The sequence below is a fragment of the Brienomyrus brachyistius genome, chromosome 4, assembly GCF_023856365.1.
Source record: "Brienomyrus brachyistius isolate T26 chromosome 4, BBRACH_0.4, whole genome shotgun sequence".
NCBI classification, from domain to species: domain Eukaryota; kingdom Metazoa; phylum Chordata; class Actinopteri; order Osteoglossiformes; family Mormyridae; genus Brienomyrus; species Brienomyrus brachyistius.
The window spans coordinates 5,819,871-5,839,339 of NC_064536.1; the positions used below are offsets into that span (position 1 = coordinate 5,819,871).

The window sequence follows — 19,469 nt, forward strand, 5'->3', positions numbered from 1 at the left end:
TGTGAGTGTGTGTGTATGTGTGCATGTGTCTGTGGGTGTGCGGGTGTGTGTGTGTGCGTGTGTCTGTGGGTGTGCGAGTGTGTGTCTGTGGATGTGTGAGTGTGTGTGTCTGTGGGCACATGAGTGTCTGTACACGTGTGTGTGTGTGTGTGTGCGTGCATGTGTGTCTGGGTGTGTGTGTATGTGTGCATGTGTCTGTGGGTGTGCGTGTGCGCAACCGGGTATACCTATCCTTATGGGGACACGATATCCCCATAACGTGATAAATATCCATTTTTTTTCCCTTATGGGGACCGGTTTCCTGGTCCCTCTAAGGGAAAACTATATTTTAGAAAAAATCAGTCACTGCTATGAAAAAACTAAAAAACTCTTGTATTTTGCTTCGTTACTTCTGGTTATGGTTAGGTCAGGGTGGGGGTTAAGGTTGTCATAGTTAGCGTTAGCATTTTTCCCATAGAAGTGAATGAGCGGGCCCCATGAGGATAGGTATACCCTACATGTGTGGGTGTGCGAGTGTGTGTGAGTGTGCGAGTTATAGAACAGACAGCAGCCACGTCCGCCAGGCAGAACCTGACCTCTCTGGCACTCAGGTAACTTACAGGCTGCGCGTTATTTGAAATTTCTCAAGGGAGTAACCAGAGACTCCCCCCTCCTCCACCTCCACCCTGCCCCGAAAGCTGGCATTGTCCACAGAGCACAGCGGACAGGAGGTACCTCAACATAGTGAAGGGTGTAGCTCACAAGCCCCGCCCCCTTCTCCACTGTCACGGCCTTTGTAACCTCCCACATCACGGCCTTTGTAAACAGTCAATAAGGAAAACTTATGTCTAGCTGTATGCCTGGTAAACAAAAGATGGTTAATATAACCTGTTCTCACTTAAGGTCAAGGTCGTTTTCCTCAAGCTCCCAAAACATTACTGTGGTTCCATTGGAGGAAGGAAGCAGATAGTTTAGTATCCATTTACTCATGAACCGAAATGCTTTTGTCGCGCGGCTGCTTGGTCACATCATTTTGGCATTTCGGGGACTGCTAGGGCAGCGACCTTTGATTCGTCCAGGCAGCCAGGCAAATGGCAAATCCCGACATAATTCCGTGTTGTCCAGCCTGTGTGAGGGGATGCCGAAGACAGCAACGTCTGTAGCGTTTTTGAAAAGTGTGAAGCTTTAATTGCAAAGAGTAGAGGTGGTTTGAAAAACCATCAGAGTGAAGTTTGGGGCCGTTTGGTTCTGATCAGGGTTGGTGCTACATGCAGCCGGTTACGAGAGGCAAAAAAAATCATCTTAGGAATTCTAAACCAATTATTAGAACGAAAGGTTTAATAATCCCTGAGCGTAAGGACCTGGGAGTTGCTTCTTGGCCCCCCCCCACCCTATAGATACCCAGCTACTGAGCGCAGGCACTAATCATCCATCTATAATTGAGCTCGTGGATTCAAAGCGACGCTTCTAAAGGAACAGGCTGGCTCGATATGCCTGCGCGGGAAAATAATTAACATTTGGGAAGCAGTTTGCTATTCTTGTGCCCTGAGCTGTTGCAGGAGATCGAATGTGATGTGGGGCGCCAAAATGTGTGACATGTGGCCCCATGCAGGTTCTGGAGGCGTGCGTGTGACTCCGCCCATGGCGAAGACGGTTGGTGGATTTGTACCCACCTGGTTCGTCACCCTCGCCATCAGCCCCTCCCTCCTGGAATTCTGTCATAGTGATTCTATGGGAATGCTGTTTTGCATGACTGGTGTTGGCCATGAGTTTCATTTTGCCTCAGCTACTGAGGCCCAGCCCTCGTCAGTGACGAGGTCAACGTCCGTATTCATGAAGCAAATTTGCGAGGATCCACAATTGTGGTTCCGCCATAGCTTAGCCTTTATCTTTTGAGATTGAAGTTGAGTTTCTTCCAAAACAGAGCCTGCCGTGAGTTACCACGCTGACCCCCCTTGCACTCTGCATCCATTCTTCTGACTTCTGTCTCCCGGAGGACTGTTTCTTGGGGTCGAATCAAACGCGAAGGAATGAATTATCAGTGTACAAATTAATTGCATTAATCACAGTTTATGTTTTGCCTGTTACAAGCTAGTAGCAGATGTGTTGAATTTGCTGGGTTCTGGGTCTTTAAATCTGCTTTTTATTGTATCCTTGAGAAAGTACATCTGCACCATTCTCCGAGGGACTGATTAAAGGCGTGGGGTTTTTAAGGCTGTTTTACCCTTTCCTCTGCAGTCGCCGGGACCAGTGCGAGAAACCCCACCATAAAATGTGTCATTAGCTGCACCGTCGTGGCGGCTTTGCTGAGAACGCTCCCCCTCCTCTTCCACCACCTACATTAATGCTCAGTGGGTGTTTATTAGGCTAACGACTGGTACACATTTAGTTCATAAACGGGAGTCGTCACGTCGAAACGAACGAGAAGAGAGAAAAATAACGACGTGTGGCAGTGCCACCAGCGGGGAGGAGGCCGTCAGAGGGCCTCTCAAGAAGCTGGGCTTTTGCCTCGTGCCGTAGCGGAAACCGCGAGCGTCGACAGCGTCGCTTCTTGTAATTTCAGGAGTCAAAAACTGTCTGCGGGAGAGTTTATAGCTTATAAAACAGCCAGATGGCCCACAAAGCAGGAGCGGAGTAAGACCGGCAGTCAGTCCCGGTGTCGTATGCTGGGTTCTGAGACAGAAAACCTTCAGGCCTGAATCTCTGCTCCCCCCAGCTGAAAGCTGTCAAATCACTCTTAGTTCTTTGGCGGACTCCGTCATGCATGACGAGCCGCCTCACTGCAGGACCCCCCCGCAGCAGTCCGGCACCTTAAAAACTGCACCCAGACCACTCATGCATTCACTCCTTATTTATTTATCTGACTTGCCAATTTGCAGACTTCCCGGTAGGGTGTGTGTGTGTGTGGGGGGGGGGGGGCAGCGGCGATCTCACACTCAGCCAAGCTCCACATTTCACGTTGTCATTCTGTCGTCACCTTTCTTAATTCGCCGATGAAGGGGGGGGGGGGGGAGTTGGTTACGTGACCCAGTTACATACATCGGTTTGAGGCACGCTCCGCTTTAATTGCCAAAGCAGATGGAAAACGCCTCCACCCCTCCCTTGACAATTTCACAGCGTCCTGGCGATCGCATTCCAAAGCTATCTTGACGAGGGGGGGGGGGGCGGAATTTTTGAGAGTTCAGAGCATGTTAGTGGCTGGCAGTGATGTAGCTAAAACTCCCCCCCCCCCCCCCCCCGCCAGTTCATTTGACACTTCCATCTGAAGAAATATGAGTCCCATGGAAGATGGAATTTGCTGGTTCATTTTGGGGCCCCTGTACAGTGCTGGGCCCCTAAATCTGCCCCTGGTCTTCGCTCGTGGCCCAAGGAGGACATTGACGTATTTATTGTTGTTGAAACAAAAGGAGCGCGAGGGATTGAAGAATGCTAATGTGGCTTTCGGATATACGCAATTCATTCTTGTCTCCACCCTTTGCTTCCTTCACAAACCTTTGATTTAATTGCTTTGGGCAGAGCCCTGCCTGCTGAAAAACTCACCTCCCACCGGTGACCCTTCCCAGGCCAGAAGTGATCCCCACAGATCTTGAGAAGCAGAATTTTTTTTATTAATAAATTAATTCTAAACACCGTCAAGCTATTGTGGCCTGTTGTTCCGCTTCTGGAATTTAAGAGAACAGCAATGTTTATATCGAGTCTTAGACGCCGGTAAGAGCACCCGCAAAACAGATAAGCAAGGCCTGCAAGATCGAGCAAATTCAGGCGTCTTCCACTAAATCAAATTACACACGGTTCTGCGGTTCTTTTTATATTAAGTCAAGTGATAATAAGTGACAGTGCATTGCGGATTGGTTTATTCATGATATCTGTCACATTATTTCCATAATTAAGCACCGCACCTTCTGAAAATAGCAACGGTAGCGCTAGTGTAGTACTCTCCAGATGCTAACAAAATCACTTTTCATTTTCACCCACTTAATTTCTCATCTAAGTGGGATGTTTTTTTTTTTTTTTTGCGAAAATATTTCCGTGCAGGGCGCCATGAAGCGTCGATAACGATGTGAGGATTTTGTCAGATCTGCCTAAGGTGGATTGTGACCCTACTGTGTAGATCCCCTCTTTAACTCCTAGCAGGTAAGCGTTCTGTAAGTCATGTTGGGAGGGATCTTAGGAGAAACCCTAAGTGATGATGAATAATGAATATATTCGCCTTTCGTTCTCGGGGAAACGCCGCGTGAACAGATGGGTGGTTAAATTTGAGAAATAAGACTACCGCGCTCGCCAGCTAAGCTCATGAAGAAGGCAAGGCCCATTGAGTTACCTCGGCAAGCATGTCAGAGGCTAGATCGCAAAGTAGATAAGTCAGCATCCTCGTCGTGCCCACTGGAACGCGGCTAGAAGAGTTGCTTTAACGTCGCCTCATTTCCGGATGACAGATCAAGACGGTTTTGGCCCTTCTTCGCACGTCGGACCGTCAGGGCTAGCATGCCGCTGCGATTCTGCGACTTTGCAGTGGTGGAGTGCCGTGCCACTGCATGGCCGATGGGTCCATTGGAAGGCTGCGGTCTTGGTGAGCTTTTCCCTTCAGTATCACTGTAAAAGTGAAACAATTAAAGGTGTTGTTTATCTCCATCAAAGATTTGTCCTCCGGGACCTGGAGCGTCTTTCTGGAATGAAAAATGCCTTGTGTTTGCAGCACATTCCACCTAGCGTTATTATCTATAGCTAACTGCATAACTTGGCAGGATCTCAGTGTGACACCTTCAGATACCGTAGGAGTACAGCGAGTTAAAATAAGCAGCTGCGTTACCATTACTGCATCGTTCACCATTCCCCGCTGTAATGGGGAAAGAGATAACTGCTGGCCGGTTTGGCCCGGTTTGCCCTGGTTTACCCTGGTTTGCCCTGGTTTACCCTGGTTTGCCCTGGTTTCCCCCGGTTTACCCTGGTTTGCCCTGGTTTACCCTGGTTTACCCTGGTTTGCCCTGGTTTCCCCCGGTTTACCCTGGTTTACCCTGGTTTACCCTAGCACGGCCTCACATTAGCGTAATGGCGCCTCCAGAGCCTACAAACAATGCGGGTCGAAAATGGACACGCAGCAGACGCATGAGTGCAGCGTGAGTCACTCGTTCAGTAAGACGTCATGCCACCAGCATTCCCATTATGAACGCCGTATCGAGGGCCTGCCGAAGGCCGAGCGGATACATGCCTTTGCCCCCCAGAGCACCGGAAGAAACCCTGATTATGAAGTTTAATTTCCAAATTTTAAATCCCTAAATCAATGTACAATGATCGTGTCATTGGAAAAAAGCTAAAGACTCTGAATGTAGACAGGATGTTCTGGAAAAATGCAGACCATATGTGGAAATTCACTGATGGAAGTAATAATAATAATAATAATAATAATAATAATAACAATAATAATAATAATAATAGTGCAATGTGCCTTGGTTTCATTTATTTGTTGTGATGAGGGATCCTGGAACCAGACGTTTTGAAAAAGGGAAATATATAATTTGACCTTATTAGGGAACTATTCCTCTCCCAGATTTCAGATTCTTGTTCTTCTTCTGCCATTTTCTGCACTTCTAAGTAATGACAAGTAACAAGAACATAGATGCGAGGAGCTCAGCTTCTCTCAGGGTGTTTTTGATGCCCCCCCCAACACCATTGCTTGTTATTTTGCATTTGAGAAACATATTTTGGTCTCAGAGCTTTATTCATGCCGTACACAGCCACTGTTAATCGCAAGTAAGAGTCACGCACTGCTTCAGATAACGAGAGCGCGGTACAGGAAGGTGCGCTACGCGGGATTTCGGAAGCGAGCATCTCCCCGGGACACGTCTTGCGTGTCCGCAAGTGTGGCTGCCATCTGAGCCGAATGGGTCTCTCCAAGCTCCGCGACTCGAGAAATAAAGCTTAATTTCAAGGGTCCTCAGCATGCCCACCATCCCAGCCGTACGTTAGCACGCGCTACGCTACGAAGGCGATAAGAAGGCAAATAACATTATTATCGGTGGCTGGAGCATAAATGGATGCTTTTAAAAAATATTGCGGTAGCGTTGAGTTTTTTTTTTTATGTCTGAGTTTTATAGTTAAAGGTAATTTATCACAGGGCTGCAGGCTGCTGTGCTTCCCTGGGCCGTATTCCGCTAATGGTCCGTCTGGTGTGTTTGCGTTTAGTTTTTTTATGCGCGTTTCCTCATAGTGACCCACTCAGCACAGACACACACACACACACACACACTGAAGTGATAATTAGCGGCTGCCACACATTTGTAATAGCGCATGTGGTCTTGTTAAGCCCTAATTGTGTGGTAAAATGGGCGGCGTGGTCCGGCGAGGGAGGCGTCCCGTTGCAGAGCGACTGACTGACACACGTTCCCGCGGAAGTCCACGGGAGGCCGACCCCCCCATGACCTCGTTGCCCTCGCTCAGCTGTTATCAAGCTTCTTGTCACGGGGACTTTGTAAACTCACACACTCCCCCCGGGGAACGGGAGCACCGAGGCCCTCTTTTCCATTTCACTGATGTAGCACAGAAGCTGTATCTCCCCTGCACCCCCCCCTCCCCCCCAACCCCCGCCACCCCCCCCCCCCGCCTGCTGGGATCTGCACCAGATCCAGTGCCGACCGCGCTAAACCCAAGGTCCCCATCATTCTGTGACATCTCTAAGGTCGACTTGACAGAAATTATCAGCCGCTTGAAGTTAATGGCTTTACGTTGTCATTCTTAGATCAAAGCTCTTATTAATAATAATTTTAAATCACATCCCTGGCAGATTCAGCGGCGGCTTGCTGCGGCGGCGCCTCGGAAAAAAAGCCAGGAGGTTTAAACTCGGGTTTAAAGTGATTTTTAGCTATAAGGCGTGTTAACCGCTCTGTTTCTGAAGGAAGATGGCGGGAATTTTCGGGAATTCCGAGGCGGGTCGCCAAAAATTGAGAAAGCCTCTCACAGAGTTGCGGTTTATTTGTGGTGATTTAGCCCAAAGCGTGCACCCGGCGGGCTTAAGTCTTCGAGTTTACTCGCTCACTCAGGTACCAGCTGTGCTGCTTAGATCTCACACCGTGGTTGTTGACATGAATAACTCCACAAACATCCACCTTCATGCAAAGCAGATAGAGTCACTCGCTACATGCACGTGTCTTGCCCAGAATCGATGTTAAGTGGAGTTTAATTACTTCGATTTTATTTGTATTCCTGAATACTGTCAATAATGCATTACTGGTTTCATTGCAAAGTTTTCCTCTTATAATATTAGAGAAATCGATCTAATTATGTTTAGTATGACACTTTACCCCTATACTGCTAGCAGCAGTCAGTTTATTTTCTTCCATGCCACAGTCAGTGAAATGAAAAGTTTATGGTGTGTATGTCTGTAGACCCACCCATACTGGCCAGCAGGTGGCATTGTGGTTAAAGGTGTGGCTTTTAAATCTTAGCAGGGACACCATTTCTGCAATAGGCTTCACCAGCAACACTCCTGTTTGAACATCGATGCCTGTAAAGAGGTTTAATACTAAATGCTGATGCAGGAAGGTTGTATTTGCTCACATTTTCTTTGTATTAGAGGCAGTTTGAGGGTGATGTCAGGCAGTAGTGACAGATCATTTTAGGAGCCTGAATTGCCTCATTTCTGGAAACCAGAACCATCACTTTGTGTATTTAGTACTTCGGGAAGTGTTCAAAGTTCAGAGGGACTGGTCGATCTCTTATTATTTTGCAGTCTGCGGTCCTGTGGACTGGACCACCACTGAGACGAGAATTTCGCTAGCAAAAGTGGCATATTATTCAAGATTTAATTTGTAAAAAAAAAAAAAAAAAAAAAAGAAAATTTTGGGCCCTGACCCTGGAGGCTCTTAAAGTAGTGGTGATTGGATTTTCATACACCCCCCTCAGGAGGGAGAGAATGGCGATCAGATGGGATGAGAAAGGGCCCAAACCGGGGAAGTGTGATTAAAATGAGATGACCTGTTTTCAAAGGGTCCGCGTTTCCACAGATGGGGGCATGCGTGCAGGCAGCATCTACTGCAGTTATTTATATGGGGCGGTTGGGGGGGCACGGACGCAGCTCATTTCCACGCTGGTTGCATGCCTGTCTCCCATAATTCCTGCAGCCTCTGGTTTAAGGGTGAAGCTGTTAGACCTTCAGATGAAAACCAGCCACCTCCAGTCTCTTGTTCGTAGTCGCTTCCATCTAATCGCATAAAGACGTGGCTTTTTAAAACTTACAGCTTTTCTTACGCCTTCTGTAATAAATCACGATTACCTATAAAAAGGGGAAAAACATCGAATTACAGTAAGCGGGGAAGGGTGACTGCGGTGATAGATGTGAGGGAAGTTCACCACGCCCTCTCTCCCCTCTCTCCTCTCTCCCCTCTCTCTTCTTTCTCTCTCTTCCTGTCTCCCTCTCCTTCTCCTCTCTCTCTCCCTCTCTCCTCTCTCTCTCCCCTCTCTCTTCTTTCTCCCTCTTCCTGTCTCCCTCTCCTTCTCCTCTCTCTCTCCCTCTCTCCTCTCTCTCTCCCCTCTCTCTTCTTTCTCCCTCTTCCTGTCTCCCTCTCCTTCTCCTCTCTCTCTCCCTCTCTCCTCTCTCTCTCCCCTCTCTCTTCTTTCTCTCTCTTCCTGTCTCCCTCTCCTTCTCCTCTCTCTCTCCCTCTCTCCTCTCTCTCTCTCCCCTCTCTCTTCTTTCTCTCTCTTCCTGTCTCCCTCTCCCTCCCTGACTCCTCTATCCTCTTGTCCTCTCCTTCTCCTCTCTCTCTCCCTCTCCTCTCTCTTCTTTCTCTCTCTTCCTGTCTCCCTCTCCTTCTCCTCTCTCTCCTCTCTCTCCTCTCTCCCCTCTCTCTTCTTTCTCTCTCTTCCTGTCTCCCTCTCCTTCTCCTCTCTCTCTCCCTCTCTCCTCTCTCTCTCCCCTCTCTCTTCTTTCTCTCTCTTCCTGTCTCCCTCTCCTTCTCCTCTCTCTCTCCCTCTCTCCTCTCTCTCTCTCCCCTCTCTCTTCTTTCTCTCTCTTCCTGTCTCCCTCTCCCTCCCTGACTCCTCTATCCTCTTGTCCTCTCCTTCTCCTCTCTCTCTCCCTCTCCCCTATGTCCTTTTTCTCTCTCCCGCTCTCTTCCTTCTCCCTCTCTCCTCTTTCTCTCCCTCTCTTCTTTCTCTCTGACTCTCTCCCTCTGTCCATTTTCTCTCTGCCTCTCACCCTGGTCTCCATATCTCTTCTCTCTCCTGCTCCCCCTTTCTCTTCTCTCTCTTCCTGTCTTTCTCTCTCTCTCGCACCCCTCCCTCCTCAAGGGCAGAGCTCTGACCGGGCCAGCTCGAGAGGCCGGCAGGTGTCATGCCCACGTAAACCCCTGCAGGCCCAGGTTACCGTCTCGTCTCTGTCCAGCCGGGACTGGAGGCTGCTGCCCGGGGTGTGCTGGATTAGGGAAGCGTGCAGTAGCTGCTGTTCTGGACCATTAGGAGCTCCGCTGACTTAGTCTCGGTCCCCAGGCTTTGTCTGACGGTTCCAACATGAAAAACCGACACTATGCCATGTGACCTGCCCGCTGGCCTGTGGTGGCGGCCGTGTCATTTACGGAAACATGCAGAACATGCTTAGAAATCCCCGGATTTCTGCACATGTAAGGATGTGCTGCATGTTCTCCTTTTGTCCATGGCCATGATCCGGGAGCAGTTAATAGTAGCAGTTTTCACTTGAAGTTTTCTTATTTCATGGAAAATATCCTGCTGAAATGCCCTCTTTACCCCTGACACCTCGAATCCAATCAGAATTGAACAGGCGCTTTTAAGGTGAAATCGACGGTGCTGAATCAGGACTGACCTGCTTCTCACTCCCTTCCTGGAGCCGGCTGCACCTCCCCGCCCGCCTGATCTTCTCCCAATCACACCGAGAGAGCACAGCTGCGTAAAAGTGACGTCATGCTGGAGCGGGGCAGACCCCTGAGCAGAGAGGTCTCTACAATACATGTAGGATTGCAGTTGGAACTGTGGACTGAAGTGCGCCCCCTACAGGTAGAACACGGCTGGCGCCATTCCGGCATTGAACGTACTTGTGACAGAACGTGAGCGTTTGTAGGCGTGATCAGCAGATGGCCGCGGTGGGAGTGGTCGCTCCATCATGCCTATTCCTCATCACGATGGAAGCACACCCTCCTTTCTATTTCACTGATGTTCTTTCCATGGCTGCATTTTTCCAGCGTGCCAACAGACTGATCCAGCTGGATATATTCTGAGGCTCTGCGAGGCTCTAAGTGTTAAAAGGTGCGGCGTCCTTCTGAATGACATCATTAAAAACCCCTAGCTTGAACTTGAGAAAACAGTCGATTTATAAAAGCAAGAGTTCGTTAAAATGAGCTCATCTGTACATTTGCGGTAACGGGCCAGGCAGTGTTGCTCAAATGCCGCTGATAGATAAACATTCTTTTAATCATATCCTGTCAGCAGGGGCACATGTATGCAATAGTTTTAATCTCATCCCCATTTGCCACGCCTCTGTGCTCGAAGCTGACTCTGCAAGGCCACATGATGGCCGGAGCAAAGAGGGCTTCAAAGGTTGCCATTCAGTGCGGGGGGTTTTGGCCTGGAATGCGAGCGCTGAACCGGGGCTAATTTAAATCCGCGGGATATGTCTGCAGCATTGGCCTGGCCGTAATGTGGATAGCTTCTGGAAAACAAGCCATGTAAGGCAATTAAGGGGAACAAATGGATATCGGAATGCATCTGCTTAACCCTGCTGACTGCTGGTGTAACAGAACAGAAGATGATGTTCTTTGAGATTGGGGGTTACTTTGTGGCCTTTAGTGCTATGGGGCCTGTACGCAGGGTGCCTGCCTGTCGTTTGGGGGGTTTTACTCCTTCAGCGCTGCCCCATTACCTACTGAAGAGCCCACTGGAGGTGTGGAGAAGGGCCTAGCTGGGCCGCTTCAGGCATTTCCAAAAGCTGGTAGAGGGGGAACCGGGGGCAGCTGTATCCTCTCGAACCCTCTCAGCCGTCGTTCACAGAGGCGGAGCGGCGGCGGCGCGTTCCGTTGCGCCAGCTCTGCCCCGGCAGGCAGAGGGGCCGTTACCGAGGCAACCAGACCGGGGCAATCACGGGCGAGGAGAGGTGCTGCGGCGGCGTAATTAAATTTCCCCTAAAAACAGCCGGGCGCCCGTTGCCAGGCACAGAGGGTCTGTACATGCGGGACTGCGAATCAGCAAAGAGCTTGGATTAATCATGACCTGCGAGGGGATCAGCCTTCGGGAGGATCAGCCTTTGGGCGGAACAGCCTACAAAGGGATCAGCCTGTGAAAGTATCAGCCTGTGATTGGGTCAACCTGTGTTGGCAACAGCCTGTGAGGGGATCAGTCTGTGAGGATTTCAGCTTGTGATTGGATCAGCCTGCGATGGGAACAGCCTTTGAAGTGATCGGCCCGCAAGGAGATCAGCCAGTGAAGGGATCATCCTGTGGGAGGATGAACTGGCGAGGAAATGGCCAAACCAGCTAGGACCGTGAGTCCAGAGCTGAGCTCAGTTTACATGATTGACGGGCAAAAGCAGAGCAATAAATGAAGTGTAGGGAAGAAGTGACGCTGTACCACATGCATGGAAATGCATCTGGCATTTTACAGCATATTTTATATTTACCTGAGTGTGTATTTCTCACTGTGACCCGGCAAGATGAATGGATGGATGTTTATTCCTTAACAACGTATGACTGTGTCGCTCTGAATTATATTTACCCTCTATAAGCTGTGCTGTCAGCAAAACATCGCCTTCCCTCTCTGTGCTCCGGCTGCCTGGTTTTCTGATGGTGCCATTTGTCCTCCTTTGTAGCGCGGTGAGAACATTTTGGGTTTGGAATCAGCGCCCTGTACCTGGCGAGACACCCCCCCCCCCCCCAGGGTGGGGCTATGGACACACACAGTGGGCTCTAGCATTGATCTGATACATGATCATGTACAGAAAAATGCCCTCAGACTCCACCTAACCACTGTCATTCTATATCTCCATCGGCTCGTTGCTGATAAAAACTATTGTGCCTCGTTCTGTCAGTGGTAATTCCAGTGTGTTGTGTTCTTTTTCTGCCTCTATGGGAAATCATTCAGTAATCAGAGCAGTTGCCCTGTGTGGTTAAGCGAATAGACTCATGGCTGAATCGTGGCCTGGCCTTTCTCCCTGATGAGGCGACGTTATACCATTGGGTGGCAGAGTTCCGCAGTGGAGGGAGACTTTTTAATTGGGTAAGAATGAATGGGAGGAGTCCACTCAAGCCATCCTGCCTCTGTAGGTATTTGGCCATGTACAGTGTGTGCGCACGTACATGCCCTGGAGTGGATCGGCATCGTATGCAGGGTATCTCCTGCCTCATACCCAGTGCATCCTGAGACAGATGGTTAAATTATGCCAAGTGTTACATATAAAGTACCCCAAGAGTGGGTCTTACTTATACTGCTGGGAAGACAGTTCAACCCGCCCCCCCCCACCCCCAACTTTTCGTAGGATCATGTTCCTCAAACAGTGCTGACAGAATTACAGTGAAGAGTACTGACTTCTTTGGTTCGTCTGCAGATTTTATGCGCTTGGACCCTTAAGAAAGTGTGAACTGAGCGAGCTGCCTCGTACGAACACGTCTCCTAGGCAACAACAAAACATAATGCTTCTCTACAGCTGTGGCCTGATCTCTCCAGAGCGCCCTCTAGTGCTTCTCAACCCGCCAGGGCTGACGGGATAAAGGAGACCATAACTCATGAGCTAATGTGTGAAAGCTTGACTGGGGCACTGCAGTTAGACGCAGTTGAGCAAGATATTTCCTCCGCCGATGAGTCATTGTTCCCATGCTGCTGAGTCACTCCCACCTCCCTCCGAGCGATGGGTGCTGTGTTGGGTTACAGTGTCGGGCAATGTTTATTCTCTCTGATAAAGGAGCGTGCTCTGAAAGAGAATACCAAGGTCTGACAGGTGAATTGAATGAGGTCACCATCCTTAGTGTGGGGAGGGGTTCGCCTGCGTGCCCAAAATCACTGGCACACAAGTAGCATTACATTGACGTTTAATCTAGTAGACGCTCTTCTTCAAAGCAAAGTGCAGATAATGTCACATAAACTCATCGAAACCCACAGAAAATACCACCTTCAGCTAGCCGGCGAGTCCCCAAGTCTTCCTGGGATACGTGATTAAATAATAATGTTTGCCTTTTTCTTAAATAATGTAGTTATCATCCCGCTATCGCGCTCGGACCTTAAATTTGTTTTTCGCCGAAATGTGATTTATGTTTCCGTTTTTAATTTTTAAGTAGAACAGGTGGATCATCCTTATGTTTCAGGTCCTCTGGTTTTTTTCCCCCCCTGTCCCTCAGTTGTGCTTTAATAAGATGCATTCGGGGCCTTTGGAGGGTTTTCTGTTCCGCCGTGATAAGGTAAACTGAAATTACATTTCCATTCATCACTTGGAGAAGCAAGAGAATACTTTCCATTTCAATACCTTTTAAGTGTTGTTTTGGGTTGGCATTGAACGCGGGGAGAAAGTGGCTCTATATTCATTAGTCGCGAACTCTTTCTTCGCCTCTGTTTGCTGGAGAAACTTGAAATGAAGGGGGGGTTTTTGGTAGACGCTCTTGGAGGACCTCTCTGTGCAGTCGGGTGGGTGTCTGTCAAGCTTAGAAGCTGGAGCGAACTGATCCTCACCTCTCCAGCTTTCTTGCTGGTTCTTACCGTGCCCCGAGACAGGTCTGGGCACTCTGCTCTGTGTGTCTGTGCCTTCAGACCTCTTTTTAAAATGTTTTATGAATAGGATACGTCCGGCGCGTCCCTCCAGCTTTATTGATCGCCTGCAGAATGGAAATCGGCGCCGCGTGGGCGCTGGACCCTTTTAAGACCCCCTGATCCTACCAGTACTCAGGTTGAACCTTGCAGCTGAGTCGGTTTCCAGGCATATAGACAGGGGCACATTCGTCATTGAAAGAAGTTGCATGCATATTCATCCGGGACCTGGGGAATCTGGCAGAACTGACGTCTGACAAGGTCGTTTTGAGAAAGTGCACAATTACTGACTCCCAAGTCACAGTGCGCCCATTGGCTCCTGTGATTTTCCTGCACACTTTTCTGTTTTATGAGGATTTTATAATCTTGCTGCCAGACAGCAGTAGGAATATGACCAAAATATGAATACGCAACCGGGAGCTGTAACGACTTCCCGGCACTGACCGCCTAGCGGACAGATGGCTGACACCCACTCGGTAATTTCTTGTTCTGTTCGGTAATTATCTTGGCACGGTCCCACTCTGGGGTGGCTCCATGGGCCCCAAAACTACATTGTGGCCTTGTCGTTTGATCGTTAATTAAATAAATACACTCTGTCGTAAAAAAAAAATAAAATAAACCCACTTGTCCTGCTGGTAGACTGCCGTCATGCAGATGAACGTGGGCATGCAGAGGGGGCCTGGGAATGAAGGGGGCGTGAGGGGGGTGACAGGGATGGTGGCCCGATGAGGCTGCTATGTCTCGAAGGGGTCCACACCAGCCGTCCATCCCGGAATCGCTTCTGAAACCGCAGCCGGACTTGTAATTAGCAGAATTCCGTGTTTAGCATGCGCCGGCGTCTGTGCAAGGCCTTCACAGTGTCCTTTCTAGTTTTTACGCTTCGCCGCTTTTAAATAATATCTTCAGCAGGGTAGGAATGATACATGGCACATTCACACCAGCCACGATCCCCTTGGCCTGAAATGCTCCAACCCGCCCCCCCTCCCCAGCCCCAAGCGTTTGTGTGGAATCAATTCCACTCAGTGTTTTTGTTCTCTATTCCCCAGTGAAATTTGTTGACTGTGGCAGAAGTGGGCGCCTGAGGTTCAAGACCGGCGACCCGCAGGACTTCCGGATAGATGGTGACGGAGTGGTCTACGCCGCCAGGAATTTCCAGATCCCTAGCGCACGGGCCGTACTTATTTATGCCCAGGATGTGGACACTCAAGACAAATGGAGGACAAAAGTGAAGGTGACCCAAAGAGGACAGGTGAGCTTCTGGTTATGGCTCTGAGTCGCTTACTCGTCTCATTTGACTGCATGTGCTGTGTCCTTTAATTTCCGTGGTGAGGAAACAGAAGTTTCCAAAGAGTTTAATCGCTTACAGCTGCAGCGGTTATTAGTCGGGGGGAATTTAGAGATAATTTGTCATCGGAATTATAGCAACTCTATGAGACCACATAGACTGGCAATTTCAGCAGTATGCAATATGACAGTAAATTTAGCGAAACCAGCGGAGGAAGCGTGAGAGGGTTGACCTGTGGCTTGTTTGAAACGTTAGCATGTCCGGCTTATCCTCGCTAGTTACCAGTACATGGGAATACTGGAGAGTTGACCGGGCATGCACTTTCGGGTTTCTACGAAAGCGCTGCTTTCTTTGTTCTTCACGTCATATTGGTTTGTTCAGGTGACTTAGGATTTGACCTGTAAGTTCAGTTGGGCATTTAATTAGATTGGTTCCGGTTAAATACCCTCCTGGAGGACACAACAGCTGGGAGGACTTCACACAATTACGCATGCCTGAAGACTCCGGATAGCAAAGGTCGGAGGTCAGGGGAGAACTTAAGTATCCATTGCGAGAACTTTGCTCACCTTGAATTTTAATGGATTCAATGAGAAATTCTCTTCAAGGATCTGTTTAGTTTTTTTTTTATTATTTATAAGCTGCAAATGTTTTTAGTAAAGACATTATTAGGTTTCCGTATATTGTTGTTTTTTAGCATGAATTCCCTCTTCTCCCAAAGGTAAAAAAAGCAGGAGTGTAAATAGGGTTTGTCAGATAACTGCCGCTGGCCATAGACACATGGTGCCTCTGTGATTCTGTTCAGTTCGGTCACCCAGCTGACAATGAGCCGCTGAGGTACAGCGTACATTGTCGTCCATCAGTCAAGCGTAATCAAGGAACGTCCCCCAGGAACACTGTGCGTGGCATGTGGAATGTAAGATGTTTTCAGTGGTGCCGTGAGTGTCTAAAATTAGACGTCGCACGTGTTTGTCTGGGTCAGCCTAACATCTGAGCTCTGTAGAGGTTCGGCCGATGTGGTGTAGTGAACAGCGGACTGCTACTGACGTATGTGGGCGGAGTTCTCGCCCACGCTGGGGCCACGTTTCACCACGGCAGTCAGTGGAGTTTAATGCGCTGTTAATCCAACTTGGACGGCGACCGCATGGGTAGTTAGTTAAATCGGCAGCTCAGTGTCATGCTCAGTGTCAGGAAATGTGCTCTTTACTGACATTTATTAGATTGACACCATCCATCCATCCATCCATCCATCCATCCTCCCTAAGAGGGCAGATCAGTGAGCATGGAGAACCAATTTTCTGCATCCACTAATAAATTAATACCTTACAGATCAACCTAATAAATATTTCATAGAGAGCAAATAGCCCATATTTTTTGTTAGGACAAATAAAGCTTTAGTTTCATCTAACTTAGAGTGATGATGGTCCCATCTGTCTTGGTGGAGCTGAGCAAAAACGTCATGGGAGAAGATCGCAGGCCCCTTAAAGGAACCCTACTCATGTCCTCCATGCTTTGTGCTCAGGACGGTGTTTCTATCTGGCGGTCTGTCTAAATCTGCCACAGAGAAATGCGGCTGTGACCCAGGCAGATGCCAATCGCCATGGCGAACGCGAGTGTCACACCCCAGTCGTCAGCATGAAGGAAGCTATGAAGTTCGTCTGGGACTAGGCCTAAGGCTCCAGTCCAGAATGAAGATGGGAGGGGCTACTGCATTAAGAACTACTTCACTCATCTGTGGTCTGATGAAGCTTGCGACCTATAGCCGGCGCCAGACTGTCAAAAGATGTTTAATTCTGAAGAAAAGAAGAAGAGAATTGGTGCTAATGGATGGATGCCGTACTGCCATCAAAGACCAAGCCTTTTGGGAGCCATCTCTCGGGGAAGTGGGACGAGCGAGCGGGTGGTCCTGAAGAAGTATGTCGTACACAAATCCCAAGGAGAAAAGATGGAGTTGAACGTCAGCGGTCACCCAAAACCCCCCCTGAGATGGATGTCCACACCATCCCACTGGCCAAGCACATCATTAATCATCTCTGTCACCAGGCTCGAGCCAAGCACACAGTCACTTTCAGCATATCGCCAGCTGGGGTTGCCTCGCTATGCTGAACTGTGCTAAACCACATCAAACGCATTTCCCATTAACAAGCAGTTGGGTTTGGGCATTCCCGAGGTTGGGATACAGTTGTTTTTCATCACTTCTCCTACTGGTACACTTTCTCGAGGGTTGGGCTTAGCTTCTTGGCTATGCTGTTGTTTCCCTACCAGCACGTTTGGCATCATTCAAGATATTTGAGGCTGTAATCAGCACAGGCAGCGGCCCAGGACACAAGAGAATTTTGGAGATTCCAGGCAAATTTCCTCACATATAACCAGCGTACCTTCGTCGTTAAGGCAATGTTATGTCACAACAAAATATGCAGGCTGTTAATAAATTAAGTCCTGCACATTATTCCAGTTAATAATCCCTGAGTCTGTGTCTGTGTAATTGCCGTCACGGTCTGAAAAGATGCCGGAGGTGTGAGGAATTCTGGGATGTGTTACATCAGTTAATGCACAATGGAGGGTTTGTAATTCCAGCAGGTGGAGGAGACGCAGGACACAGGTGCACCTGCGCCGATCCGGGAGATCATGTTCCCGCTGGGGCACGGGGATGGCAGCGGGGGCCTGAAACGCAAAAAGAGGGACTGGGTCATCCCCCCCATCAACGTGGTAGAGAACTCCAGGGGCCCCTTCCCGTCCAAGCTTGTCAGGGTAAGAATGTTCTGAGTCCTCATGTGCATCCAGGTCATGCATATACTGTTTAATTCACAGAATTAGGAACTGACAGTGCTCCGACTGTACATACTCTGTACATTCAGAGATGATATTTCCAGTATGGAGAAAAAGAAACTTTATTAAACCAATTAAACTTGTGTAATATATAGGACCCTTTAGGATTGTTAAGGTTATTGATCACTGCTAATTTACTTTAATTTGTTGCCTTAATCTCTTTTAATTTCATATATCTGTGACTGTAATGAGGTATTTGATTCTCCTCTTCGCCATCCCCAACATGCCCCGCCCCTCTATTCATGAACACACACCCCTTTCTCACATGCCCCGCCCCTTTGTCTTTGTTGCCCACCTTTTTCTCCATCAGGTCACGTCCGACCTTCAGATGAAGCACGTTGTCCGATACAGAATAACAGGCGCTGGTGCAGATGAGCCCCCAGCTGGGATCTTCGTGATGGATCCTGTCTCAGGAGAGCTGTCTGTGATGAAGTCCCTGGACAGGGAGCAGACACCTAGCTTTCAGGTGAGACGGTCAGCCATCTTTGTCCAGCTCAGCTGATGGTCCTTATACCAGAATCATTTTCAGAGTCTGTCTTACAAAGTGAACATTCCTTCACATCGGGGACTCTGGATACACTTTGTGACTTAAATCCATTTCATAATGTTTATGTTGAGTGAGAAGAGGCAAATTACTCCAGGTTTTTTGGCTTTAGACTTATTCTTTTGTGTTTTATGGCTTGATATGGTAGCTTAAAGTTACAGAGATGTGGTCAACTCACACTGATTTAAACGCAGAAGAATTTAATCCTTTCTGACATAAACTTGGGTCGGTCGATGTTTGCTTAGCAAAGCCCTCTGAAGGATGCAACAGATGTCTGCATTTTTTACCTATGCTTTTGAAGCTGAATAATGAATTTACAACGCGTCATTGTTGAGAATATGCACCTGTCCACTATTATTTGGTCTGAGGACTATTTGCCAATCGCAATCAAGTTTAGCGCTTAAGTCCCTAGTGTTGACGCTATGTATTTCCTGCAGCTGAGAGCTCACGCACTGGACCAGTTTGGGAACCAGTTGGAGAACTCCATCGACATCTACATCAATGTGATGGACCAAAATGACAACCGGCCTGAGTTCGTGCACCAGATCTGGAGTGGGAGAGTCCAAGACGGTTCCAAGCCTGGTAAGGGGCCATGTCTGTCGGAAATTAGGTGTCATTGGATTAATTGATTGTGTATAGTTAATTCTTCAGCAATTATTTCAGCTTTGTTTTTGTTACCTTTTAAGGAAATGAAGTCTACCTTGTTTTAGTGATACAAAGCGTGTTGGTTTCACTCTTAGGCACCCATGTAATGACCATCACCGCCACCGACAAGGATGATGCTGGAACCTCCAACGGGGCAGTACGGTACAGGATCCTGGCCCAGAGTCCGGAGATTCCCACCGGTGGCATCTTCTCCATAAACAGCGAGAGCGGGACCATCGTCACCATGGTCGGCAGCCTGGACCCAGAGGTAAACCAGCTGTTCCTGCAGACAACCTGAGGTGAGGCGTAATGAACTCTGATTCGAGCCCTTCTGTAAATCCCTGGAGGGGTTCAGTGAGCTGTCGGAACGGCAGACGTAAGCGAACGAGGGGGAAAATGTCTCCTGCTTTCCTCTCCTTTGACTTTGCTCGTGTTTGTCAGGTGGGAATACCGTTAGGG

General features: G+C 48.7%; 1 protein-coding gene across 4 annotated transcripts in view; it reads left to right on the forward strand.

The window, feature by feature from the left end:
• The window catches only part of LOC125740709 (cadherin-2-like), a 52,959-nt gene that overhangs the window by 16,459 nt on the left and 17,031 nt on the right, over nucleotides 1–19,469 (forward strand). For all 4 annotated transcript variants that reach the window (XM_049012237.1, XM_049012238.1, XM_049012239.1 and 1 more), the window contains exons 3-7: nucleotides 14,757–14,959; nucleotides 17,570–17,743; nucleotides 18,132–18,287; nucleotides 18,803–18,947; nucleotides 19,106–19,278. In XM_049012237.1, the coding sequence (XP_048868194.1) occupies nucleotides 14,757–14,959; nucleotides 17,570–17,743; nucleotides 18,132–18,287; nucleotides 18,803–18,947; nucleotides 19,106–19,278 (851 nt within the window). The remainder of the gene's footprint in view (nucleotides 1–14,756; nucleotides 14,960–17,569; nucleotides 17,744–18,131; nucleotides 18,288–18,802; nucleotides 18,948–19,105; nucleotides 19,279–19,469) is intronic.